We start from the raw sequence: 14,350 nt of genomic DNA, 5'->3' as shown, positions 1-14,350 counted from the left end.
TTCTTTGCTATAATTTCTAATGTACATTACATTAAAAATAAAATCTGTTTAATGAAAATACTACTAATACAATTTTAGGAATATAAATTTGAAAAAAATTATACTGTACTTAACTAAGTCGAGATGTATTTTAATTTTCAGAAATTAAGTACATTTATCACAACACCTTTTGTTAATTATAGAAAGGCTACTGAACTATTAAACAAACATGGAAATAATGAATACCACTTGTTGTCTGCTGAGAAAAGTAGCGCTTTCATTGACAACTATAATTCTAGTAAATCTGTTAAAACAATTTTAAATAAAAAATCCATGGCCATTATCGATAAAAATAAAAAACGTTTAGTACCTATAATAAAAAGTATTATATTTTGTGGTCATAATAACCTCCCTCTAAGACCCAGATAGCATAAAAACGTTATTTTAACATTTTTATATTATTATTTTTTTTATTTTATCAATAAGAAAACGTTTTTTTTTCATCAAATTTTGATCAGAAAAATGTTTTTAATATATCAATAAAACGCTATTTGGCCGTCAGAATTACATTATTAAATTATTTTAAATTTTATGACAAGTAAATAATATTTGAATAATATTAATAAAACATACTTTTTTTGATTTAAATTAAATATTATTTTACGGACAATTTATTATTGTTTTATTAGTATCATAAAAAAATCATTATTAAAGTTATACTAATTTAATATTAATTAGATACCATCATAAAAATATTAGTTTTTTAAAAATACCCATAATTTGTAATTCCCAATTTCATTAGATAGTTTACCAAATTTGATTTAATTATATTTTGATCAATTCTAGTAACTGCTCACTATATAATTATTTATTTGAAAAGTTATAAATACATATTCATACAAATTGTATATTTTAATTTCTCACCCCTATGGCTATTAATATACACTTGTATTCATTTTAGCTTTTTGTCTTTCTATAATAAAATCAATTCATTATACCAACTTATTATTACTATTACGGTTAAAGTAAACACATAGATATAGTTAGGACATTTTAATGAAAAATAGAAATAATAATACAAACAATTTAAACTATATTCTGTTTTATTTACTATATACTTATAGATTTAAAAAAGTATGTATAATAAATATATTTATTATATTGTTTGATTGCTTTCTGCATGATTGTGTCTGTTAGTTTTTAATTTACTTTGTTCTCGGAATTTTGCACCTGCAATAAAAATTTTTATTGATTGTTCTACATCTATTGTATTGTAATTTTTAAATTTTCCAATACTTTTAATTGATTCTGAAACAAATAAAATATAATACATTTATTAAATAATAAACATATTATTTAAGAGAAAATTATAACTATACATTTCTATCTGTTTTTAAATCTCACTAAGCAAAACATAAAAAATTAAATTAAAACTAACCACTGACAATTAAAAGAAATTTAATTTTAATAGAGTTAATTTATAAAGCTATTATATAGTTCAAAATTCTTAAGTTCATCACCATCAATTTTTTGGACAGTTAATTTTAGATTATGCTTTTTATAATAGTGAATCAAAAATTGTATTTAGTAAAACAACAATTTGAGATGACCTATTTATTTGATGATTTTGACAGTGGCAGAATTCATCAATACATTCATATTACAGAATTTATTTATCAACTTAAAATAATAGGTTCAATGTAAAGTAATTGTGTCTATACCTATATTTGGCAATGTTTACACTTAGATTGTACTAAATAACAATTTATGAATCAATATATTCATTTAACAAATCATTATATGTTTATACATACTTAATTAAAACTATTAATTTAATCAATTTACATAATTTTTTTTAAATGAATATTCTTATAGTAATAGATTGTTGTAAGGTAGATTGTAAGACAGCTCAAATGACTATTTTTCATAGTTTGGAAATAAGTGATATAATAAATGAAAATCTTAGAAAAAATTATAAATCTTAGAAAATTTGTAATCTATTACACATAAATTTGATTATTGATGGTTAACCTTACATTATAATAAAAAACATACATACCAAAAATCACTGAACAAAGGGCTAAAGTTGAAAATACTTTTTTTTGTTTTTGCCCCTTGTAACTATAGCTTTGTAAAAATGAATCATCAAATAAATATCTTAATATAGCACGAGTAGTACTTTGAATAGTACTCCTTACTAAACGCGATAACTCACACACCTAAAGAAAGCATTTTATTAATTTTAAAATATAATTATAGTTATAATAGTGATACATTTTTAAACACTAAAACTTACTATTTTTTTTTTAAAATTATTATCTAAAAGATTGTTTTCAAATGTTGTTAGACTTTCTTCATTTACTATGGGTAAAACAGACATCATAACTTCAAATGTATTCATAGATTCAAAAGAATTGTCATCAATATGTAGTTGCATACGGTTATTACTAATCATAAATAAATTATTCTCCAATTTTTCGATTTTTTCATTCATTGATTTTATTTCATACCATGTGTTTAAGGTTGTACGATTAATTTTGTTTACTTTATCTGCAAAAAATATTTTTTTACCCATTTTTTTAATTATAATTTTTATAAATTCAACACATTGGTACTTACCAATTAATGAATCACTTGTAAAAGATTGCAAACCAGCTGGTGTCAATGGCAGTGGAATATACGGTTCAGTTATTTCTATTGTCGTTGTATCATTAATATTTGTCACTTTAAAAGGTGAAGCCGTCGTTCTAATAATGTTATTTACTATGTCTTCAACATTTTGACTAACATCGGTGTTATCTTTAAAAATAAAAGATGCAAATTAATCACAAGTTCACAGAAAATATTTTTTCAGTTCACAGAAAATATTTTTTCGTATAAACCTAGATATGCAATAAGTATATAATAAATTAAAATAAAATAAAATTTTACCAGCAGCTACTACTATATTATTGTCAACAGATGCAGATTGAAACTCAATAGGCTCTGACATTATATTAAAGTTTGTTTGACTATTATTTGATTGATAATTATGAATAATAAGTGGTGGTGATTCATCAAAATTAAGTTTTCTTTTCGATGATTCGCCTAGACTTGTCTTTTCGATTCCTATAACATATTTGAATACTAAATCATCTACAATATTATTTTAAATTATTGTTGTATGACAAAAAAAAAATAAAAAATAAGCACAACTTATCTATAAGAATATGATTCATCTATTTTAAAGTAATACTTATTTTTACATAATATATTATTCACAAATCAATGACTACATGTCTTTATTTTTGCATACATTTATAACAATAACGTACAATATTACAAAGTATTTTTACCTGAAGGAACTGATGAAGATATATTTGGCATATGTACTTCATCATTATCAGTATCATCAGATGATGAATCTGAAAACAAAATAATTTTAATGCTAGCTAGTATATTACAATATATACAATTACATGAGCAAATATATGAAAATAATGTTTTAAATAAAATGAAAACATTAAAATTTGTAATATATTATTATGTAATACTGATACTCACGAGTGAGAGTAGAAGGACTCCACATGCAATTATCTTTCTTATTTGAAAATATTTTCTTTAATTTTCTTCGTTTTTTCACACTTTCATCAACATTGTCAGATAAGTTTGATGTATTTTCTCCTTTTTTTGCTCTATTTCTAGCATCAAGATAATTTTCTAGAAAAAATTTAAAATTGTATCTAATATCTATAAAACAGTGATAGCCTGTGTATAATTAAATTATTATATAATAAATGTTTGTTTCATACTAATTACATTTTAATTTTTGCTATTTTAAATTATCTACTACTAAGTTCTTACCAACATCTTTCCCAATTTTACGAGCTCTTAAAAAATAAAAATCTGTTTTGTTTGGTATAACTTGTTTTTCAATATATTTTTTTTGATTTTTTTTTGGCCACGCGCATGTATTTTTACGATACCAAACTGATGGAACTGCTTCAATAGAGTTATCATTTTCAAAAATAATTACTGACCACATCATGGAATTATATCTATTATAAAAATGAATAGGTGATTAAGTTTATACATATCAATATAACATTATTACATATTACAAATTATAATATTTCATTAATATCCCCTTTAATATCTGAATGTAACACACCTTAAAATGTGTTTCTCATTACCTATAAATATCATATTAAAGATATAATTGAAGGTTTCCTCATGTATGGTAGTGGTTTTCATTTTGGTGGTCACAAATGATAGGTTTAGAGGTTGTCAAAAATAATAGATAAAATGATTTTTCCATATTATTTAAAAATAAAATAAAGAAATTTTTTTTTCTATATTTATACAATAACATGCCAAGGAGTGTGTGTAATCTTAGCTCAAGTATCCCATTAACACATTAATAACAAGTTAAATCGTACATTGTTAAAATTTTATTGATGTATTTTATACTTAAATTTACTGTGAATGCTTAACAATACGTTTTAAAATAATGTTGTATTATAAATTAATCAAAATTGTATACCATATAAATATTTTATCAATAATTAATCAAATTTTGATGAATAAAACAGCGTTATTTTTTTAAGGGTGTCGCATTACAAAAAAATAAAAATTGGAGGGGGTTGCGATCCAAATAAGGTTGAAAACCACTGATGTATGATATAGTTATCTAAAACAATTTTAGTAGTATAGTTCATTTGAATGAGATTGGGTAAAGGGATTGATGGATTATTTAGCCCGTATTCGATTAACAAAACCCTTTATTAACTTCTAAATATTTATTTTACAAAGAATAATAAGCAAATAAATAAAAAAAAAAAAAAAAGATACAGAGTATTTTTATTATAATTGTATAATATAATTAAAAGTATTAAACTGGTTGAAGTGTATTGTATACATATATATAATTTATAATAATAAATAATAATTATATAATTCAAATTACATTTTAGAGTTTAACATATTTTATAGTTTAAAAATGTATCTAGATTTTACAGAGTTTAGAACTGCACTTATTATTTATAACAAGAATGTAATAATGGAAAAACAATTAAATTTTCACCAGAAGGGAAAACACAAACTTTTTTTTTTATATCTTTAATATTAAATAAAATTAATTCATCATTTAATTTATTAACCACATAAATATTTAAACGTGTTGACTCAATTGGTTTTTTAAATAAGGGGAAAGGATTTATAAATTGTTTACATATTATAATAGCTTCATTTTCATTTCCAACTTGAATAATGTTAAAAACTTTAACTATATTGTTATATTTGGTTAAAACATAAGAATCTGCTTCAATATGCGTTTTAAGTGTAAACCTATCGCATTTATAAGTGGTGAATTGTGAATTTATAGTAGTTGCACTATCCAATAATGGACCTTTATTATGGGGCCCGGAAAAATAAAAATCTTTTTTCTCTGTATTATAAGGGATTGAAGCCATTTCATTATATCTATTAATAATTTGTTCCAGTGGCTTATCTGGTTTTCTCAACATTCTTTTCAAAGTACCCATATAGTTTTCAAATGGAAAGGTTGAACATTGATCTAGTTGACCAAAATTAATGTAATCATCACATATATGTGTTAAGCCATGTATATTATGTGAAATTAAATAACTACCATATAAGATTTGAAAGTTTTCAACAAAAGATTCTAATAATTTACGAGCATAATTTATATATTCACTGAAATCTGGGCTTAGTAATATGATCATAGATATACTTAAATTGAGAAAATGTTTCCAATGAGAATCAGATATAACTGGTTTTGTAACTATAGCACCTACATACAACAAAAAAGTACGGAATTCTGTGGCCTTCCACCTATTAACTTGATCAAAACCTCTAGTTTTACGGGCAATTTCACAAGGGATATTAATTTTTAAATTGTTCATTAAAATCGACATTTCATTTATCTTCCATGAAGGATAACGCACTTTAATTGGGCCTTTGATCCATAAATTAATTAGTTTACGGACTGTACCTAGACAAACTAAATGGAGATAGTCCATAGAAAACCCATAAACAACATCAAAATTAGGCAATGTAGCAATTATTGAATTATTTTTAATATGATGATCCTCATTTAACCGTATTATATAATTTTGATGAGTACGTTTGGGGGGACATCTTTCTGGTTTTAAGTATGGAAAACAAACTCTATTTTGAATGTATTCTCCTTCGTGTTCACACCTGGAGCATGAAGAAAAACCAGAATGACCTTTAGTCCTTAAAACATACGATTTTGCGGGGGCGTCGCAACATAATACACTAACACGGAAATCATACATTTTTCCGTTTATTTTAACACCATTTTGCATTAATAATTTAGCTTCTTCAACAAAATCTAAGATAAATTTGTTGCTATCTGACGGTTTATCTTTCCCATGATAAATTCCTACCGGAAAGACACGACCATTTGGACGAATGTAGGCAAGAATTGGCCAAAATTGGTCAGAACTCGATTTGTATAACGGTAAACCATCAATCCCTACAGCAATTTCAATAACAGATGCATTTCTAACATTATCAACCATATTTAATTTTATACCATTTTCAATACCAAAATGGTAGTAAGAACCTGGTTCTATAGTTTTTAATTTAGAAATACCCAAATGTTTATTATTATTTTGCATCAAAGTTCTGGAGTCAAGAGGTAAAGAATCAATAAAACATTTATGTCGTTTTAAAATCTTCAATAACATATTTAAGGCAATTTGAGGTATATTAAATTCTATGGCCCATTTTTTAATTAAACATTTAATATCATCAGATGGCAGGTCTGATGGTTCAAAATTTATATTTTCATCAATTAAATGAGATTTATTATGTTTTTCAGAATGATACATGCTTAAGTTATTTGGTATGATTTGACTATCATTTAAATCATGATGAATAATTATATGACTTGCATTTAATTGATTACTGGAATTTTGGGTTGGTTGGTTGGATAGTAAAAATAATATATTGTCTGAATTAGAATTTAAATGTGAAGTGGTAGTGACATTATCCGATGTACTAGATGTTGACAAAACAGGGTCAACCAAATTTATTGGAACACTATTTTTTAATTCTTCTGCTACCCGCCTTCTTTTGGATCGAACACTCAGATTAAAATTTTTTTGATGAAATGGCATGTTTAAATAATATAAGAGCCGCAAACTGAAAAAAGTATTTTAGAATCAAAACTATTTAATGTTTATTTATTGTTTTAAAAATTCTAAATATGCATAGGGAACAGTTGTTACAGAATTATTAATTTATGTTTTTATTATAGATATTTTTATAATTATTCATTAGGTGTAAATAATAATAAAAAAAAGTCTAATCAAATATCAGTTAGGTAGGTGTTTAATAGTGGGTATTATACAAGAGTACATAATTTATTCTTAAAATAAATAAGCCAAAATTAAAGATAACACCTAAATGATATTAGTAATTGCCAATTGGAACTATTTAGTTATTTTAAAACAATATTACAGTATAATAGGTATCTAGCATGTTTAAAGAGGATGCCAATATTTTACATATGGTAGTCAGTAACTTGATAAACATTAGATATTAACAATAATAACTTTTAAAAACGAGCTTGGGCCATAAACTAGAATTATACCTTTATTATTTTTAATCATTTATAATATATTTAAGAAAAACATTTAATGAAAAAGGTGCCTATGCCAAATTGTTAACGTAAAAATTGAATAAATATAACTGGTACCTATAATACCGTACATTACAAACACGTGGGTAGTAAAATGTAAAGCGGATACTTACAATTTATAAACTTCGGGTTTTTCGAAAATATGTACACATAGACACCGCAATAAGTGCCAATTAATACTGCCAAAGTGCCAACAGTGCACACGAGAAACGAAATGTTATAAATCGTCTGTAGCAAGATCATAGACAACACTATAGTAAGTAATACTAAGTATTATACGGTAAAATAATCGTCACTCAAGCTGGAGACAATAAAACAAAACTTACAGTCACACTAGATAATATAATAATGGTAGGTTATGTTGAAATGTCGAATCATAAAAATAATGATATAAATAATATACGTACCGCCGATACCGGTTTGTTTATCGCAACCGCCACGCTCCGTTCAATTTTCCAACAAAATTTAAAATCCTTAACTAAAAATAGAAAAGTGAATAATAAACACACTGCACTACTGATAATGATCGTTCGTCGCGCTCAGAACCGCAAGAACGGACGAAGATAGAATTATCGTTTCCACTGTTTCCAGTCAATTCTATCGTAGTCCGTGGTCGCGCGAGAACGGCTCAAATGGCCCTTATACGAAAACAAACTATAAGTACATATTATATTCCCAAGGTCATCAGCGAAAACATTCGTCGATCACAACTAAATAGTAAATTATTGCTATAATAAATACGCTATTATATTTTATTAAAAGACGTATAATATTATACAATATAGTCAATATAGCCCAGACTGGTGGTTTTGGGTGTTCAAAAATAGTTATTGTAGGCTGTAGCTATATTGTTATATGTATTACGATTACGACTGTGTATGTGTGTAATGCCTCGAGTCCCTGTCAATGTATACACAATGCCCTATTTCAATGACTGCAATATGGACAATTATATACTTTACATAATGACTAAAACACAGTGGGAAATTATTACGATTTAAAAGATATAAAACAGTTTTTGTTTTCTCAATAATTTACAATTCAATACGAGCACACACACACACACACATATATGTATATATACATAATATATAATGTATATTATATTATTTATATATAATTCAGATTTCAGGTACAATTAAAAATCATATTTTATAATTAGTTTAGTTTTATAATAACATAAAAATCATATGTTCAGAATAATATTTTATTATTTCAATTATTATACCATAATATTAATAAATTCAAAATGAGATTTAGACATTAAGTTTTTGATAGCAAAATAATCATATTTTTAGAATTCTAGTTTATTATTTCAATTATGATATTATAATATTAATAATTTCAAAATATAATTTAGATATTTCGGTTTTGATACTATATTAAACATATTTACAGACTATAATATTATTATTGCTGTTATAATGTCATAATATTATAATATTCAAAATATATTTTAAACAATTCGTTTTTAACAACATAATGATAATTAATTCAGATTATCAATTTATCATCTTGTTTATGATGTTATATTATTAATATTTTTATAATATTATCTTTCAAAATAATTATTTGAAATTTTATTAATATTTTTTTGATATTATTATTTTTGTAATGAAGATATGATATTAATTGGATATTATCATTAGAAAAATGCTATCTGGGGAGGTCATCGTGACGATGGACAATTAGAAATTAACTCTGCTATAACTGGAGATCAAGGTGTTTTTCGCAGTCTATTGGCTTTTCGATTAGATTCTGGAGATGAAATTTTACGTGAACATTTAGAAAATTGTACAAAAAATGCTACAATGATTAGCAAAACTGTGCAAAATGAAATAATTGAAGTTATTCATGAAGTTCTTGTTAATAATATTGTAACAAATGTTAAAAAATCAAAATATTTTTCTATACTATGCGATGAAACAACCGATATTAGTACCAAAGAGCAAATAACATTTTCTGTCAGGTAAATAATGTTTTAATGTTTTTATATATTGTGTAATTTTTTATAAAAATTAAATTCTAAAAAATAACATTCATTTATAAAATGTAGGTATGTAGATATGGAAAAATATGTAATTAAAGAAGATTTTTTAGGGTTCACAGAATTATTTTCCACAACAGGCATATCTATTAAACAAGTTATATTGAAAAAGTTAAATGATTTTGGTTTAAGTTTGGCTAATCTGAGAGGCCAGGGTTATGACGGTGGCTCTAATATGTCAGTATGTTTTATTATAAAAGTATGTTATTAAAGTATATAAATACTGTTCTTATTAGTTGTTACTTATGGATTATAGGTGTGCATAACGGTGTGCAAGCACTAATATTAGAAGAACAACCACTTGCTCTTTATACCCATTGCTTTAGCCATGGGTTAAATTTAGCGATTTCAAAAGCATGCGAAATACCAGCAATTAGAAATATGTTTGGAATAGTAGGTTCCGTATCAGTATTTTTATCTTTATCTGCGAAACGCAATAACACATTAATCAGGGTAATATCTAATGATAGCACTGAATCTCATCCAAATAAAATCAAACTTAAAGCATTGTGTGCAACTCGCTGGGTAGAAAGACATAACTCTATCATTATGTTTCATGATTTGTATAAATTTATTTTAATCGCACTTGAAGAATTAGAAAAAGATTCTAATAGAGAAACATCCTATAAGGCAGCAAATTTTAATTCTAGTGTAAGAAGAAGTGAATTTCTTGTGTCTCTTGAGATAGTAGCAAACTTATTTGCATACACCAAGACCTTAAGCATTCAACTGCAAAGTTCTAAACAAGATTTATCTATGGCTCAAAAAAATATTAAAAATATAATAGCTCTTTTTAATAGCATACGGGAAAACCCTGAAGATACATTTAATTCTTTATTTGAGAATGCAGCCAAAAAAGCTCAAATGTTTGGAGAAAAAATAAAAATCCCTCGACTTTGTGGTCAGCAAACTCAAAGAAGTAACATAGTTGTTCGTGAGCCTATGGATTGGTTTAAAGTTACTATATTTATACCATTTTTAGATCATATTATACATGAACTTGATTCTAGATTCAATGAAAAGTTTAATAATATTATTGCACTAGAAGGTCTAATCCCTTCAAATATTAACTTTTATGATACTAAAAGTATATTGGAATCCGCTAAATTTTATTGTGATGATATTGAGGGTTCAGATTTAGAATTGAAAGCGGAAATACATTTGTGGAAAAATAAGTGGACAAACGTTCAAAATAATCCACAAACTGCAGTTGAGGCATTAGAATACTGCAATGAATTTTTCCCCAACATAAAAATATTATTACAAATTTTTGCCACGTTGCCAGTTTCCACAGCTACAGCAGAAAGATCTTTCTCGACATTGAGAAGGTTGAAAAATTATTTACGGTCCACTATGTCTGAAGTACGTCTTAATGGTTCAGCCATGTTAAACATTCATAAAGAGATAGATATAAAACAAGTAGTTGACACCTTCGCTCAGAAAAAAAAAGGAGGATGGAATTAGAAGATTGGTCAAAATGACCTAAAAATTGTTATTTTATTTTTATTATTTGATTATAAATAAATTAAGAATACAATAAGTGGATGTGAATGATGTGATATAATTTGTTTAAATTGTTATTTGTTTTATTTTTTTTTTTTTATTACAAAGAAGATTTATTTTTTAAATAAAGGTATTTGTTTTAGATGTATTTTTAAAGTTGTCAGTTATGTTTATCCATTTAAATATTAAGGACATAATTAGGACTAAAAAGGGCCATGTCATCAGGATATAGTATACAGAATACAATTATACCTTAACCCAAGCACCCCCCATAAAAAAATCCTAGATCCGCCACTGATATTAATATACATAGAAGTTGTAATTAAAAGTCTACTTACCTTTAATATTGGCTGACGCGGTCCTGAACTTAAATTACCCAAATCAAGTTCATCATCTATAGGCACATCATTTAAATCGTTTTCTTCATAGTTTTTATCTACAATTATACTTTCAGTATTTATTGCAGACGAAGGCGTAGGCGAATGTTCTAACACATTTAGTTGATCATTAAAGTTTTTTTTTTTATTAAAAATACTAAACATTTTCTTTTATATACTAATATAAATAATATAAGTATTATACTAGGTATACAATTATATAATAGATCACACGATATTACGAGGTACGGTACGTTACGTGCCTATGTGAAACACTGAAAAGTTCAAAAGTGAAATGACTGAAATGGTTAGATTGAAATGTGAACTGGACAATATTTAACTGGGTCTGTGTGCCGACTATGCGGGTAATCACTAATCAGTATGAACATGATACACGAACAAACCAGTATAATATTCATTAGGAGCTATTTAAAAATGTTTTTGGTTTTCCCTATTATTAGCGATTTATCTACTTGACTTATCAGACGTCACCGTCACTATAGTTGTACCGTTCATATTTTGTTTAATAATAACTATATTATATAATATTATTTAGACATTATTATATAATACATTAATACTGCTGTAGTACTGTCTAGTAATATTGTTTATTGTAATATTATTTTATTTTATAAAAGCAATTGTCTTATTAGTGTTAAGAAAAAAATTTTAATAACAAAGTAAAAAAATAAAACCGGTAAAAATAACTTATTAAGAATAACATACAGGTATTATACTATTATTTTTTGAGGGGGCTTTGAGTTATTTCGGGGGGGGCTAAGCCCCCAAGCCACCCCCCTTATTTGCGCCACTGTGGTCAGCGTACCAGCTGGTTTCTGTATGTTGAACGGTTGTTGGATCTGTGGACTAGATATGACGATTGATGGATCAGCACGATGATAAGTGATCCGTGACGCTCCAACCTGTTGAACTACCCTGGTAGTTACCTCTTCAACTTTGATATAATTGGTTATTTTTTCGTATTTGTGGTGGGTACGGGAGAAAAGTTATTGGTATATTGTTATGATGTAGTATGTTTTCAAATTATATTACTAGGCTCTATTTAGCAGCGTGGTGGTTTGTTTTATTAGTAAACCAATATTACAGCACACTACTCGTCGAAGCTCGAAAGGTAGTCGTTCGCTCTTATAATAATTGCTGTATGGCGGTGTGTTTAGTACCGTCCGGTTTATTCCGCAGGCGGACTATGGGAGTCCTGAGAAGATAGGTGTTTTAGTGCGTTAATCGGGGCTAGTTGTAAAAAGTGACCCGGCTTCCTCTGGGTGATACTTTAATAATTACTTTTTTGAGGTTTTCTGTTTTCTGATTTGTTTCTACGGTAATTTTGATATTTTGATATTTTTCTATGAAGTGTTCTGATATTTATGGTGGTTTGAATTGTTGATTTATGTTGAGTTGATGATAGGTAATTAATTTAGGAAAAAGTGAATAATGATGACGATCAAAAACACGGCGGCGCACAGAGCGCGCTCTATGTAGTGTGTTTGACGTTAGACAATTGGTGTGTCGCGACGAAAATATGCATTGATGCATGTAAACGGGACAAGAGCGCGCCATCTATTTCGTTGACTGTCTTGTCCCGTTACAATACTGAAATGAAGTGAACATACAACAGCTAATATTAACATAAAATAAATTAATAAGTAGTAGTCATAAATTTATAAATTAAATAAAAACCTGAATCAAATTGTTGTTGCTATATTTCACGCATTTGAGTGTCTCTAGGAAACTTATGTTTCATGGGGCAGGGACGGATTGGGAGATAAATTCAGGCCAGGAAAATTTATTACCCAGGCCACAAATCAATGTTTACCTGATAGGCGTTACTTTAGTGTGTGTGTGTGTGGGGGGGGGGGGGGTAGGGGATGGCTAAGCTTATTTTCTACCCCCTCCCCACCATCACTACCCAATTTATTTTATAATTATTTATTTATCTAATATTTTAGTTATTATTATATGAAAGAGGATATAAAAAAATAGACATTTAATCAGTACCAAAATTTTCGTAAGACTGGTTCATCTCAACTGAATTTGAAGCCTTAAGGCCTAGTTACACCTATCTCTATGACAATATATTCTCTTTAAACAATTGAACAAAAAGTTCAATTAGCCACTATATGATTGAATTTTTTATTACAAAATATATTTTATAAACGCTAATAAACAAACCAAAAAGAATATACATTAAATTAAGCTTTTATAATTAATTTTATATTATAAATATAAATAATAAGTTATGACATTTTAAAGACATGTTGAAAGAAGCTACTCTTTTATGACAATAAATCAATTATTTGATAATTATCAATATTTATTAAATTTATTTTTCAACTAACATTAGTCAGAGGCGGACTGGGGATAGATCAGCCCAGGGAGATTTGAAAAAGTAGCAGCCCATTGCCCACGTGTTCTTTAATACACGAACTTGTAATAACAACACTCCTATACAATTCTGGTCTATATAATTTTTTAAAACAATGATTCAAGTAATTTAACTTATCTCTGTATATTAACGTATTATTGACAATTGGTAGAAATCAAGGGAGATTTTGAGAACCAAAGCTCTTCAACATGTTCACTAAGCCCTTGGTAAACAGCAGCTATAATATAGGTATATACATGGTAAAAACTGAATTAGTTTATATTATCAAATATTTTTTTTTATTTCTTTATTTAATTAACTTTATAATTTGCACATTAACGAGGAACTTTGCTTCACATATTGTAATATTTCTTGAAAATCTACTTCTTCTA

General features: G+C 26.5%; 2 protein-coding genes across 2 annotated transcripts; one reads left to right on the top strand and one right to left on the bottom strand.

Annotated features, from left to right (window-relative positions):
* Window positions 1-1,076: 1,076 nt before the first annotated feature.
* On the bottom strand, window positions 1,077-8,721 carry LOC132931242 (homeobox-like protein HDP1). The gene is made up of 9 exons (XM_060997351.1): window positions 7,762-8,721; window positions 3,823-4,016; window positions 3,523-3,678; window positions 3,315-3,383; window positions 2,911-3,087; window positions 2,599-2,778; window positions 2,276-2,529; window positions 2,039-2,198; window positions 1,077-1,287 (listed from the first exon to the last, which is right to left on the bottom strand). The coding sequence occupies exons 2-9, from the start codon at window positions 4,004-4,006 to the stop codon at window positions 1,136-1,138; spliced, it is 1,332 nt and encodes a 443-aa protein (XP_060853334.1). The 5' UTR covers window positions 4,007-4,016; window positions 7,762-8,721; the 3' UTR covers window positions 1,077-1,135.
* On the top strand, window positions 6,555-11,159 carry LOC132931192 (52 kDa repressor of the inhibitor of the protein kinase-like). Its single transcript, XM_060997314.1, has 3 exons — window positions 6,555-6,560; window positions 9,298-9,442; window positions 9,952-11,159. The coding sequence occupies exons 1-3, from the start codon at window positions 6,555-6,557 to the stop codon at window positions 11,157-11,159; spliced, it is 1,359 nt and encodes a 452-aa protein (XP_060853297.1).
* Window positions 11,160-14,350: the final 3,191 nt, after the last annotated feature.

The sequence above is a fragment of the Rhopalosiphum padi genome, unplaced genomic scaffold (assembly GCF_020882245.1).
Source record: "Rhopalosiphum padi isolate XX-2018 unplaced genomic scaffold, ASM2088224v1 scaffold1, whole genome shotgun sequence".
Taxonomy (NCBI): domain Eukaryota; kingdom Metazoa; phylum Arthropoda; class Insecta; order Hemiptera; family Aphididae; genus Rhopalosiphum; species Rhopalosiphum padi.
Note: the sequence above shows the minus strand (reverse complement) of the source record. Positions and strands in the feature narration are given on the sequence as shown.